The 13627-nt window shown below is 44.9% G+C and overlaps 1 protein-coding gene across 2 annotated transcripts in view; it reads left to right on the top strand.

The window, feature by feature from the left end:
* The window catches only part of Msh2 (mutS homolog 2), a 60668-nt gene extending 50307 nt beyond the window's left edge, over positions 1–10361 (top strand). The window contains exons 12-16 of one of the 2 annotated variants that reach the window (XM_028892925.2): positions 1292–1537; positions 2787–2991; positions 4447–4694; positions 6825–7003; positions 9967–10361. In XM_028892925.2, the coding sequence (XP_028748758.1) occupies positions 1292–1537; positions 2787–2991; positions 4447–4694; positions 6825–7003; positions 9967–10134 (1046 nt within the window). In that variant the 3' untranslated portion in view covers positions 10135–10361. Of the gene's footprint in view, positions 1–1291; positions 1538–2786; positions 2992–4446; positions 4695–6824; positions 7507–9966 lie in introns of those variants that run through there. The other variant, XM_028892917.2, reaches the window with a different exon arrangement.
* Positions 10362–13627: the final 3266 nt, after the last annotated feature.

Raw genomic sequence — 13627 nt, 5'->3', positions numbered from 1 at the left:
CTGGAGTTAGACAGTTGTGAGCTACCGAGTGTGAGTGCTGGGAACTGAACTCAGGTCCTCTGCAGGAGCAGCTGGTGTTCTTAACCACTGAGTTGTCTCCCAGCCCTAGTGTGGCTGGAATCTTACCAAGTTTAGAAGTAATAACGAGTGGTTTTATAGCTCAGCTGTGAAGAGCTTGTCTAACATACACAAAGACCTGGCTTTGAGTCCTGTCATTTCGAAGTCAGTATATTTTAGTAAGTACTGCGTTAGTGGTCAGTTAATTCCTAGGCCTTCATTTCCTTGATTTTCCTTTCAAACAACAACAACAAGAACATAATTTTATGATAGGATGAGATGATTATTTTATTTGGCCATTTTTAAGTTAATTATCAAGACATTACTTTTATGTAGAACAGAGAATGAAAAATGAAACGTTTGGGCATGGTGGCACACACTCTTAATCTTATCACTCGAGAGGCAGGGGCCAGCAGACCTAGTTCAAGGCCAGCCTGGTCTACATAGTGAGACCCTGTCTAAAATAAATAAATAAATAAAAAAGAAGCAAATTTCAGGCATTTGAACAGAAAATCTTACGTATTCTTGAAGTTAAGCTGTGTTCTGGACTCTGCTGACGTTGACACCCGGGTGGTAGGTTAGGAGACACGTGGTGGCTTTGTCCTCACTCCATTAGCATTCAGAGTCAGCCCTGAATTCTGACACTGCCATCTTCACGTCTCTAGTCTAGCCTGTGCTAGCGAGTTTGTGTGATCACTCGGTTCTAGTGCTGCGGCCGCAGCGTGGCGTCCTGAATGTGTGTCAAGTGGCCGTCAGGACCCACGACACTGAAGTGCTCTGCGTGCACCAGTTGCACAAACTGAGGCTCAGCTAATATCCTGCAGGAGGGGGAAGTGCCTTTTTGTGTTGGGATTTTATAAGGAAAGCATTGAGGATATTTAAAAATTTAACACTGCATTGAGTTTCAGCCTTTTTTTTTTTTTTTTAAAGATTTATTTATTTCATGTGCATTGGTGATTTGCCTGCATGTATGCCTGTGTGAGGGTGTCAGATCCCCTGGACTGGAGTTACAGATAGTTGTGAGCTGCTATATGGGTCTGGGAATTGAACCTGGATCCTCTTGAAGAACAGCCAGTGCGCTTAACCGCTGAACCAATTCTCCAGTCCGTGGTTTCAGGCTTCTTTTCGAATTTCATCATAGCAGACTTGTTAAGTTTTTGAATGGTCTTCATTATAAGGTGTGTGTTTATTATTTGATAATCCCATGTGCATGACCTGATTCATGTTTTTGCAGGCTATGTGGAGCCAATGCAGACGCTCAATGATGTGTTAGCTCAGTTAGATGCCGTGGTCAGCTTTGCTCACGTCTCAAATGCCGCACCCGTTCCTTACGTACGGCCAGTCATCTTGGAGAAAGGAACAGGAAGAATTATATTGAAAGCCTCCAGGCACGCTTGTGTTGAAGTTCAAGATGAAGTTGCCTTTATTCCGAATGATGTGCATTTTGAAAAGGATAAACAGATGTTTCACATCATCACTGGTAAATTTTTGTTGTTGTTGTTTTCTTGTTTTTCAAGACAGGGTTTCTTTGTGTAGTCCTGGCTGTCCTGGAACTTGCTCTGTAGACCAGGCTGGCCTCAAACTCACAGAGATCCACCTGCCTCCCCGCCCCCCCCTCATGCCCCACGCCCCCAGTGCTGGGATTAAAGGTGTGTGCCACCACTACCCAGCTGCTCAACTTTGTTTAAGGAGGGGAAAGGCACAAACCAAAAACCTACTTTCTGGGCCTTTTGTGAAGGGTTAACCCCCCCTTTTTTTTTTTTTTTTTTAACTGCTGCAATGGAAATAATGTGTTTTAAATTGATGAAGAAAGTCTCTGTTTCTGACATTAGAAAAAAAAAAATGTATTACTCAGGTTGGTAATGCTTTCAGATCTTGATTAGAAGGAAGTCTTTTGGGGTGGCTAAACTTTAGGAGATAATATTATATCAATAAAAAATTCTATTGCAGGCATTCAGAGCATTTAAAACAAACATTGTTTCACCCACAAAGCTCACCAGAGTTGGTCTTTAGAAGAGTGGATAGGAATTGTCTCCTGGAAAAACTTAGCTTAGGCTCTCAATCCTTTTGAGATGTACCACTGTGTTCATATTCATTTAAAAGTAACTGAGCTGTTCTGAGAGATAGTAAGCGGATCCAGAGTCTAGAAAACAATAGGGAAGTTAGAGTTATGCAGATAAACTTGGGGGAGTTATGACGTCATTCTGTCATTTCCCTAAGTGGCTATTTAAATTGTTTATTTAACCTGACCCAAACAAGGAAATTGTACATTTGCCAAAAGAAGGATCATGTAGCATGGAGTTTAAGTGATAATGAGGAGTTTGCCCAGACTGATTATTCATTACTAGCCCATTTATTAATGAATAATCTGTTGACTAATCAGTTGGGTCTACTCTTGACATCATTAAATTATCCTGTAGGTATCTTAGCCAGGGTAATATATGTAGATTTATACATCATAGTCAAGCTCCAGGTTAGCCGTGTGTTTTATGTATGACCTGTCTCCTGTAAAAGGGCTCAGTGCAAGTTTGTCTGAAGAAACGTCGAGAACATTGCGTTTGGATGCAGTGTGGACGGTGACTTGGTGCATGTTTCTCCGATGGCTTGTGTGTCTGATTTGCATACCATTGTGGCTTAGGTAATCTTCAGTTGCAGTTTTGAACGACTAGTATCTCAATTGCTAGTGAAAGAAATCAATGTTTTGCTTTTTGATGTAATTTGTTTCATAGGTCCCAATATGGGAGGTAAATCAACATACATCCGTCAAACTGGGGTGATTGTGCTCATGGCCCAGATCGGGTGTTTTGTGCCGTGTGAGTCAGCAGAGGTGTCCATTTTGGATTGCATCTTGGCTCGAGTTGGGGCTGGTGACAGTCAGCTGAAAGGTGTCTCCACGTTCATGGCTGAAATGCTGGAGACTGCATCTATCCTCAGGTATGTGTGTGTCTCCGTCCCCTGAAAATGGAGACCTGTGGCCCCACTTTGTGTGAAATATATTTGTGGATTCATTCTTGGTTTAGTGATTGTTTGCCTGTGAGCTGTATGTACTTTATGTTATCTTAAAAGGGTGACTGGAGCTGGGACACCTGTTGGCCTGGGCTGCTCTGTAGACAGGGAGGAACTCAGTCCTAGTTGTTTGAGACTGGCCTGGGCAACATAGCAAATGTCTGAACACAGAGGGGAAGCGGCTTGTAATCTTGTAAAATAAAGTTCTTGGACCAGAGAGGGCTCAGCAGTTCCGAGTACTTCTGCTCTTGCAGAAGACCTGGTTTCCAGCACCCACCCACATGGCGGCTCACAACTCTCTGTAACTCTAGGTGCAGAGGTGCCTCCAACTTGTGTTCCTCTATGTTCCTCTATGCCTGTGGAGCACATACATGTACTCGTGCACACACAGATACACCACATAAAATACATAGTAACGTTCTCAATGGTTCTGGTATACATACACTGGTGCACACACAGATACACCACATAAAATGCATAGTAATGTTCTCAATGGTTCGCTTCCACTGTTCAGGACACCTGGAACAGTCCTCCTTGTCCTTTATCCATACCCTCCTCTATCTTTTAAGTTCCTTAAGTTTTATGTGCTGATGTTTTGCCATGGGTGTCAGGTCCCCTGGAACTGGAGTTACAGACAGTTGTGAGCTGCCATGTGGGTGCTGGGAATTGAACCCGGGTCCTCTGGAAGAGCAGTCAGTGCTCTTAAGCACCAAGCCACCTCTCCAGTTCAGTCTTACAGTTCTAATGGTGAAAATACTTCCTCCCTGAAGGTTGTTATGTCATGTGCTCATTTGCTCTTTTACCTACTGCTGTTTTAGAGAGTGCTAAAATCCTCTGTGGTGTTGCAGTTTAACACCAATGATTGATCAATAAATCTATAACTTTACCTTTAAAGAAATGAAGTGGCAATTGACAGGAAAAGAAGCACGTGGAGAGCGGTGGCGCACTCCTTTAATCCAGCACTGGGGGGGCAGCTGGGTATCTGTGAGTTTGAGGCCAGCCTCGTCTGTATAATGAACTCTAGGAGAGCCAGGACTACAAAGACACACCCTGTCTCAAAAAGTCGAAAAAGAGAGAGAAATAACACTCGCTAAGTGGATTCATGTGTGCCATGCCTGTGTTCAACAAAGAATATTTGCTGCAGACATCCACTACCTCTGGCTCTTTCCCCTCTTCTGTCCTGATCTCTGAACTACAGTGGGTGTGGGTGTGGGTGGTGGTTTTTCGAGACAGGGTTTCTCTGTGTAGCCCTGCTATCTTGAAAATCTGTAGACCAGGTTGGCCTTGAACTCACAGATCCACCAGCCTCTGCTGGAATTAAAGGTGTGCGCCACCATACCAGACTCCAAACTACATTCTATGTCGTGTAATTATGCATTTCAGGTCAGCAACCAAAGATTCCTTAATCATCATTGACGAACTGGGAAGAGGAACATCTACTTACGATGGATTTGGGTTAGCCTGGGCTATCTCAGAGTACATTGCAACGAAGATTGGTGCCTTTTGCATGTTTGCAACCCATTTCCATGAACTCACTGCTTTGGCCAGCCAGATACCAACTGTCAACAATCTGCATGTCACAGCGCTAACTAGTGAAGAAACCTTAACTATGCTTTACCAAGTGAAAAAAGGTGGGCATGCACAGCTTGACGGGGACTCAGTGTCAGAAGTAGTAACCACCACGTTATTTATTCTCGATTGTTGTTAATTGTTTTTAAGGAGCTCTTTACTGCTGGCTTTCTAGTCTAGACAAGAGCAGTTTCCATTATCTGCATTACTGCATCAAAATAATAAAGGGGAAGAGGGATTGATTTATTACAGTTACAGATGTAGGTTGTTTTGGTTGCTGGTTTCTTTTTTTTGGGGGGGGGGTAGGGGTGAGGAGGTTTCGAGAGAGGGTTTCTCCATGTACTTTTGGTGCCTGTCCTGGATCTCGCTCTGTAGATCAGGCTGGCCTCGAACTCACAGAGATCCGCTTGCCTCTGCCTCCCGAGTGCTGGGATTAAAGGCGTGCGTCATCACAGGCTGGCTTGTTGCTGTTTTTTAAAGTATGTGTGTGGAGGAGAGAAAGTACCTTGACGTAATTATTTTCGTGGAATCTTTTTTATTTTATTTTTAACTGTGTATTTATGTCTTGTCTGTGTGTGGCTTAGTGCATGTGAGTGCAACTATGGAGACCGGAAAAGGTTGGATCTCCTCCAGCTCGACTTGTAGGGAGTTGTAAGCCACCTCACTTGAGTGCCAAGAACTGAACTGTGTCCTCTGGAAAGGCAGTCCATGCTTTTAACCATTGAGCCATATGTGGCTCTTCGTGTTTTTAGGATTGTGTTCTAGAAACATGGTCATTTAAAGCTGGTGAGTCCAGATGCTCTGGCGCTGTTAGAAGTGGCTCTGGAATGTTCATCTGCTGATGCTGTGGCCTCCTCCTAGAAAATCTGATGGTTGTGGTCTGGCCCTCACTCACATTACAGTATCAATGGTACTAACCTTCTGAAAGGTTACTTTACCATGTTGGATGATTATTTCACCAGTCATCAGAATAGGGTTTTTTTTTTTTTTAATTAAAAAATGTATTTATTTATTATGCATACAGTGTTCTGTCTGCATGTATGCCTGCAGGCCAGAAGAGGGCACCAGACCTCATTATGGATGGTTATGAGCCACCACGTGGTTGCTGGGAACTGAACTCATGACCTCTGGAAGAACAGCTGGTGCTCTTAACCTCTGAGCCATCTCTCCAACCCCCAGAATAAGGTTTTTCATGTGTCTGTCTTGATTTCCCATGAACATGTTTTTGTTCTTATTACTGTTCTCATGGTCTTTGTTTTTGCTGCAGTGGGAATTATTTTGAGCTACTGTGTTCACATTATTGATATTTGTTAGAGAAAACGGTATTTTGGGTAGATCTGGCATTCAGCATGAAACTCTGGTTCTGTTTTTAAGTTGCTATTTGTGTGCTGTATACTACAGAAGTGGCCTCAGAATTCTCAGGCCTTAGACAAGTGTGGCACAGAGAAATGAAGCAAGTTCACCCCTCGTGGGTGTGCTAGCGGATACTTGCCCGCGGTCGACTTTTGTTTGTGTGCAGTTGAGCCGTCTCTGCCTCTAGACAGAGTGCGGGAATAAATAAGTACACCTAGTTGTAGTCGGTAGCTCTTCCAGCTTTGACCTTGAGACACTGCCCCAGTATGGCAGCGGGTAACTGCCACCCCTGCCTATGACCTGCCCCTGGGGTGTGGCAAGAGGAGACCCCTTACTACCCGAGATGCGTACGTGTTCGCTCTCTTAGCTCCTCATGGTCCTGGAGGCTGGTGTGCAGACCCAGTCAGAGTTCCCCAGAGAACTACACTGGACTGCACCTCACCTCTCCTGGATCCTGTAATCCACCCCCTATTGGTTGTAAGTTACCCCGGAAAGAAACCTCTTTTAATTACCAGATGAGGTGGAATGGCCTCGTTGATTATAGCAGTATCTAGTCTTTTTTAATCAGTTGGTGCCGATTGAGTTGAGCAGCTTTGTAGGTGCATCACCGTACGTAAGCGTATGTAAGCGCGGCTGCAGTCTCTGGGTTCACTTGTTCTTGAGACGGTAAGGCACAGTGGGGGGAGGATGTGAGTCACGTCCTTGAAAGTTTTGTCTGAGGTGCTCTGAACCGCTTGGCTAATGTGTTTGAAATGATCTAAAATCACGTGTTCTGATGAGACAATAAAAGGGACACTCCGTTAGCGTAGCCGCTGTTTCTTTCCACCCGTTTCCTGTAGGTGTCTGTGATCAGAGTTTTGGGATTCACGTGGCTGAGCTTGCTAATTTCCCTCGGCATGTGATTGAGTGCGCCAGACAGAAAGCTCTGGAACTTGAGGAGTTTCAGAACATTGGAACCTTCCAGGGACGGGATGAAATGGAACCACCTGCCAAGAAGTGCTACCTGGAAGAGAGGTTGGTCATCTTGGCTTTAGTTACTGGTCCTCTGTTGTGCGTATCGGGAACCATGATGAGTCTGGCTTCCCCTACAGGGTTCCAGTACTTGATTATTGGTCATTCTTACTGGTTCATATTTCTTAGCATAACCAAAACATATCCCTGGGTTGGTTGTTGGTGGTGGTTGGGTTGTTTTGTTTTGTTTCATTTTTGACATAGAGTCTCACCATATAGCTCTGGCTGGAATTTACCATGTAGACTGCGTTGACCCAGAACTCACGGAGATCCACCTGCCTCTTCCTCCAGAGTGCTGGGATTTAAACATGTGGACCACCATTCCTGGCTCCCAGCTTCTCTCTTTCTCTTGAATTTCTAGCCAATATTCCTTTGTATGACGAAAGGATATGGGCCAGATGTAGTCCTGTGAGAGCACATGCTTAGCACGCAGGAACCTCTGGATTTAGCTCCTGTCGTCCACACTGCCCCCCATCTCCTGTCACACCCACACTGCCCCCCATCTCCTGCCACCCCACCCCCCTCCCCCCCCCCCCCCCCCCCCCCCCCCCCCCATCTCCTGCCACACCCACACTGCCCCCATCTCCTGTCACACCCACACTGCCCCCATCTCCTGCCACACCCACACTGCCCCCCTCCCCCCCCCCCCCCCCCCCCCCCCCCCCCCCCCCCCCCCCCCCCCCCCCCCCCCCCACCCCCCCCCTCCCACCCACACTGCCCCCCATCTCCTGTCACCCACACTGCCCCCCAGTATCATCTAAAGTACTAGATTTGGTAGTAGGAGTAAGGAATATAAAGAATTAATTAAATACATGTTAATCTAGATTTCATCTTTAAAGCTATAGATGTCCAGCTAAATTGACTAAGTAAAACAACAACAAAAACCCTTTCTGCCCTCGTTTTGTTGAGAATATAAGCAAGTAAGAGAAACGGGTGTGTCGGAGACTCCTTCTGGAGCGCTGTTTGTGGGCAGGCTGTCTGTTCCCAGGGTGGATCCTGTGTTGAGCCCTCCGAGTTAGTGGGTCAGATCGGATGCTCACAATGGTGCTGCAGCTGCAGCGTGTGTCTGTCGAGCTCATCTCTTCCTCACAGCGCAGGCTTGCTCAGTCGTAGACGACTCCAGCTGCTGCCCGCTCCTGGCAGCGCTACAGTGCGGTACATTGGGGCAGACTTGGACTTGGCACAGCTTTAGTTTTTACCCAGTGTTTTTTTTTTTTTTTTTTTTTTTTTTTTAAAGATAGATAGTTGCTGTACAAAGAGGAAAAATATAACTTGCTCATAATTTTAGACGTGGAAAGCTGCCATCCTGAGCCCAGAACGGTTTTGTATCCACCCTTCCCTTAATACATCAAACTCACAGATCCTGAAGATTGGAATTAGGCAGGCTGTTTTATGTAATTCCTAGTTTCCAAGAAAACTGAAATCATGTACTTTTGATATAAGAAGACATGTTTTGAAAAGTTTTAAAGCTAAAGAAGACAACATTCTTAACTGCTGTTAGTATAGGCTTTTGTTTTTGTTTTTTAGAAAGTACATTTTGTCTTGGCAATGCTGGAGTTTATATTTCCCAGAGAGCGAGAGTGAGAGAGCCCTGGTGCACTTGTGGAGGTCAGGGACAGCTTACAGGCATTCATTCCCAGCTTCCACCATGTAGGTCTACGAGATCAAATTCAGATGGCGGCTTACCTTTCCTGCCCAGTCATCTCACCAAAAACTCCTTATATGTGATTTTTAATGGAGAAGTGCTTCTCTTTTACTAGTTAGATATCTGCTTTTTAGCTCCTGGATACTTGCTGGTTGCCTATTCGCTTCTTTTGTGTGAAAACAGGCTATTGAGTTCTGCTTCACCAGCTGTAATAAATTACATAGTACTCATCATTGCTTCGGACCTGCTGTAAATTCTTCAAGTCAAGAGAAATGTGTGATGTTGATAATATCCCCATTTTGTAGATGAAGAATGAGTTCAGGAATTTGCCCTAAAAGTAATAACCATGTCATTTGGTACAACACTGAGCAGTAAGTAGAAGTGGAAACATCCTATGTGCACACATGTATGTGTGTGTGTGTGCGCGCGGCGCGTGCGTAAGAGTGAATTTCAGTGTTTATGCCCAAAGTATACCTTATAAACCTTAAGTTCTTTTCCCCTGAGATTCAATTCCATGTCAGTTAAAGCAGAGGGCTCGAAGAACTACTAAATCTCAATTCCTTATCATCTGAGAATAAAGTATAAATGTCGGCAGGCGGTGGCACACGCCTTTAATCCCAACATTCCGGAGGCAGAGGCTGGTGGATCTCTCTGAGTTTGAGAGCAGCCTGGGCTACAGAGCAAGTTCTAGGACAGCCAGGGCTACACAAAGAATTCTGTCTTGAAAAACAAAACAAAAATATAACAGTCTTATTAATGACTTGCTCTGGGAAATTCTTAGCAGCCAAGGGCTTTGCGATTCTAAGAATTGCTTGCCTGCTTCAATAAAAATGTTTGCTGACCATCGAGTAGCACATTGAGGTCAGAGTTAAGGAGTTCATTGCTCCGGCTGGCTTGAGGAAGAGTGTTTGCTGCTTCCCAGAGGCCCTGGTTCGGTTCCCAGCACCCACATCTGGTGGGTCATGACCTCCTATAAATCTAGCTCCAGGGGATCCAGCACCATCCTCTGGCCCCTAAGGGCACCATGGACATATGTCATACAGACACATGAATAAAAAATAAACCTTTTTTTTTTCCTTCCATTTTTCGAGACAGGGTTTCTCTGTATAGTTTTGGTGCCTGTCCTGGAACTTGCTCTGTAGCCCAGGCTGGCCTCAAACTCAACAGAGATCCACCTGGTTCTGCCTCCTGAGTGCTGAGATTAAAGGTCTGCACCACCACTACCCTGCATATAAAAATAAATCTTTAAAAGAAAAGAAGTTCATTTCTGCCTAAAGGACTTTAAAGAGACATTTTAATGATGTTGGGACATGGGTGTTTTTCAGCAAGGTGAGAAAATTATTATGGAGTTCCTGTCCAAGGTGAAGCAGGTCCCCTTTGCCGACATGTCGGAGGAGAACATCACAGTGAGGCTAAAACAACTGAAGGCCGAGGTGGTCGCCAAGAATAATGGTTTTGTGAATGAAATTATCTCACGAATAAAGGTGACATGAGACCGCCTGGGTGAAGATGAGGAGGGTAAGCTCACCAGGTGTCCTCCTCAGTGCTCACCGGCAGGACCTGGGATAGCAGTGCACAGAAGTACTGAATGATACTTTACCCGAAAACATTTTCAGAAGTATTCGGAAGTGGGGATCTGTAACTGGGCACTGTTGAAATGGGCAACTTTAAGCGATATGATGAATGTTATAAATAAAATCATGTAGTTTGTAGAATTTGAGGTGCTGTGTATTTCTTTGAAATATTTCCTTTGTATACATTTACTCTACTAATAACACGTATAGACCTCATACAAATAAATAAACTCAAAACAGGCCAAAATATCTGCACATATACGTAATACGTAATCAATATCTTAGGCCTAGTAAACGCACACCTTTAATTCCAGTACATGGGAGGCAGAGGCAGAAGCTTCTCTTCAGCCGGAGACTAGCCTGGTCTATATAATGAGAACCCCGCCTCAAAAAAGTTCCTATATAGCTGATTAACAACAAAATAGGCAAGAGACCTGAATAAATGCCTTTTCCAGGAAAGTAAGTAATGGACGGTAAGCCAGTGAGAAGGGACAGATCTGAGAAGTGAATAACAGCCTTGACTGTGAGTGAGGTTAGAGTCAGGGAGGTAGAGATGGAACTCTTGTACACCGGTGGGGATGTAAAATTTCAGCCCCTTTGGAAAAACAGTCTGGTAGGTCCTCAAGCAGTAAAAAGCAGTGGTTCCTGTCCTGGGTGTGTGTGGGGCGTTTACCCACCAACCCCACAGCTCCCCAGAGTTTTCTTGAGTGCAAGCAGCAGGAAATATTAGATAGAAGGATTTATTGCGGAGAATCTTGCGGAGATAAACAGATAGAAAATAAAGGATAGCCTCGAGAGGGCCTGGAACCTATTCCAACAGGCCCCGACTGTCTCTGGCCCAGGGTTTTTATAGAGACGCCAAGGGGTGGAGCAAAAGACCTCCTCCCCCAGCACAGCCAAGTGCAGACCATCTCAGACACCTGCACTCAGGCCCGTGGTCCTGATCATCCTCTATTCAGACCTGCTGGGTAAAGCCACGAGGAACCCGAGAACGGGCTCCCACAGGTGTATATCTAAGAGAAAGAAAAACATCACATCATAAATTGGCACACAAACACCAAGATTGTCATTTCTCATTGTAGCCAAAAGGTGGAAACAGTCCCAATGTCCCCAGTGGGTGAGTGTATCAATGAAATGTGTTCTGGCTATATGATGTTCATCTGTGTTAAGAGAAACAAAGTAATACATAGAGAAAATTGGACAGAGTCCTGAAAATGTGCTGAGTGAAAGAAGCCAGTTAGATAGAGGTCCACACATGACAGTCTGTGCATTGAGTCACCTGCCAGAGAGAAGTTGATAAGCAATGGTTTGGGGTTGAGGTTTGGGTTCAGTGTTTGTGAGATGCAAGTGTAATCCTGGGTGGACACACTCGTGAACACACCAAAACCATTGAGTTGTGGACCTGAAATGGATAATCATGGTATCTGAGTGCTGTGGGACGGTCTATATGTCAAATTGCTCTGATTGGTCAATAAATAAAACACTGGTTGGCCAGTGGCCAGGCAGGAAGTAGGTGGGACAAGGAGAGAGGAGAATTCTGGGAAGCAGAAGGCTGAGGCAGGAGAGACACTGCAGCTGCCGCCATGACCAGCAGCATGTGAGGATGCCGGTAAGCCACCAGCCACGTGGCAAGGTATAGATTTATGGAAATAGATTAATTTAAGCTATAAGAACAGTTAGCAAGAAGCCTGCCACGGCCATACAGTTTGTATGCAATATAGGTCTCTGTGTTTACTTGGTTGGGTCTGAGCGGCTGTGGGACTGGCGGGTGACAAAGATTTGTCCTGACTGTGGGCAAAGCAGGAAAACTCTAGCTACATCTGAGCAATATCAGTAAAGGTCACTATCCAAGAGAAAAGATAAGTAGACAGCTATAAACATAAAAGGGTTTTCAGGCTGGGTATGGTGGCACACACCTTTATCTTATCACTTGGGGGACAGAGGCAGGTGGCTCTCTGAGTTCACAGCCTGTGGTCTACATAGTGAGGCCAGGGCAGTGAGCGCTACAATGTCAAACTCTCCTTGGTTTTTTAATTACAAAAAGCCATGCCAGGTTACCTCATCCTCCTCCAGACCTGACTAGCTTCAAGTGGCAGTGCCCACTGTTGGTCAGGATATGAGGGGGCACTGTTGGTGGGGATAAACTGTAAAATTGAAACCGTGGCTTCAGCTTTCTATCTCGAACATTCTCTCCTGGGGGCACATTAAAAGGTTCATGATAGCTGAAAGATGAAGATGAGCTACAGCTTCGCTGAGTAACATCCACGGACCTGAATCAGGAAGCAAAAGAAACAGTACTTTTTGGCACACCCTTTTAATCCCAGTACTCCAGAGGCAGAGGCAGTCAGATCTCTGTGAGTTCAAGGCCAGCCTGGGCTACAGATTGAGTTCCAGGACAGCTAGGGCTACCCAGAGAAACAACTGTCTTTGAGAAAACAAACTACTTTCCCTTACTTATGGAATTTATTAATTATTGGTTATGTGTGGTGATTCACCTGCATGTAGGTCTGCACCACATCATGCCTGGTGCCCATGGAGTCCTAACAAAGGCATTCGATCCTCTGAGTTGGGTTGCAGACAGGAGCCACTATGTGGGTGGGTGCTGGGAATTGAACCCTGGGCCTCTGGAAAAGCAGCAAATGCTTTTATCCATGGAACCATCCATCATCTCTCCAGACCAGTGTGGAATTTAAGTAAGTGAAGTACAAAAATGTCTTCCCTGCAAGGACCACTAAAAGAAACAACTAAGTCCCAGGAGTCACCCTGGCAGGGTGGACCCTTCCCCAGGGCCTCCAGAGAGCTAGTGTTCTTCATATGTGGCTTTGCAGGTTTTTTTTAAACCATTACTGTTAAGTCATGCAGTTTTGTTTCATACATGTAAATTTCCTGTGAAGATAAATTGAAAATAAAGCCTAATCTTTAAAATAGTTTACTGTGCTCTTTTTCATCGTAGACAGATGCTAATTTTTCTTTTTTGAATACCAAAAACTCAGGAAGAAGGCCAACTTGAACAAAATATGTGTGTGGCTTGTATTTTGAAATGGGAACTTTCTGTGACAGGCCAGGCTGGCCTGGAACTCTAGATTTTCCTTCCTCAACCTCTCAACCAGCTTCAGGGGTTTGTTTTTAAGGCGATCTTGCTAGGTAACCCTGGCTGGCCTTGAACTCATAGAGATCCATCTGCCTCTTGAATGCTGGGATTAAAGGCGTGCGCCACCATGCCTGGCTGAGCCAGAAATTTTTTTATATAATTCAAAAAGCAATTTTTAAAGTGAGCTGAAATATTTTCATCCTTTGGATGGCTGTGAAAGGGTGTTTTTAGATCGCTGTACGGAAGCATGTTGAAAATGGAAATCAGCTATGACGGTTCTAGTTGTTAGGACTACAAGAGACGAGGGAGTCAGTACTGAGT

The sequence above is a fragment of the Peromyscus leucopus genome, chromosome 22 (assembly GCF_004664715.2).
Source record: "Peromyscus leucopus breed LL Stock chromosome 22, UCI_PerLeu_2.1, whole genome shotgun sequence".
NCBI classification, from domain to species: domain Eukaryota; kingdom Metazoa; phylum Chordata; class Mammalia; order Rodentia; family Cricetidae; genus Peromyscus; species Peromyscus leucopus.
Note: the sequence above shows the minus strand (reverse complement) of the source record. Positions and strands in the feature narration are given on the sequence as shown.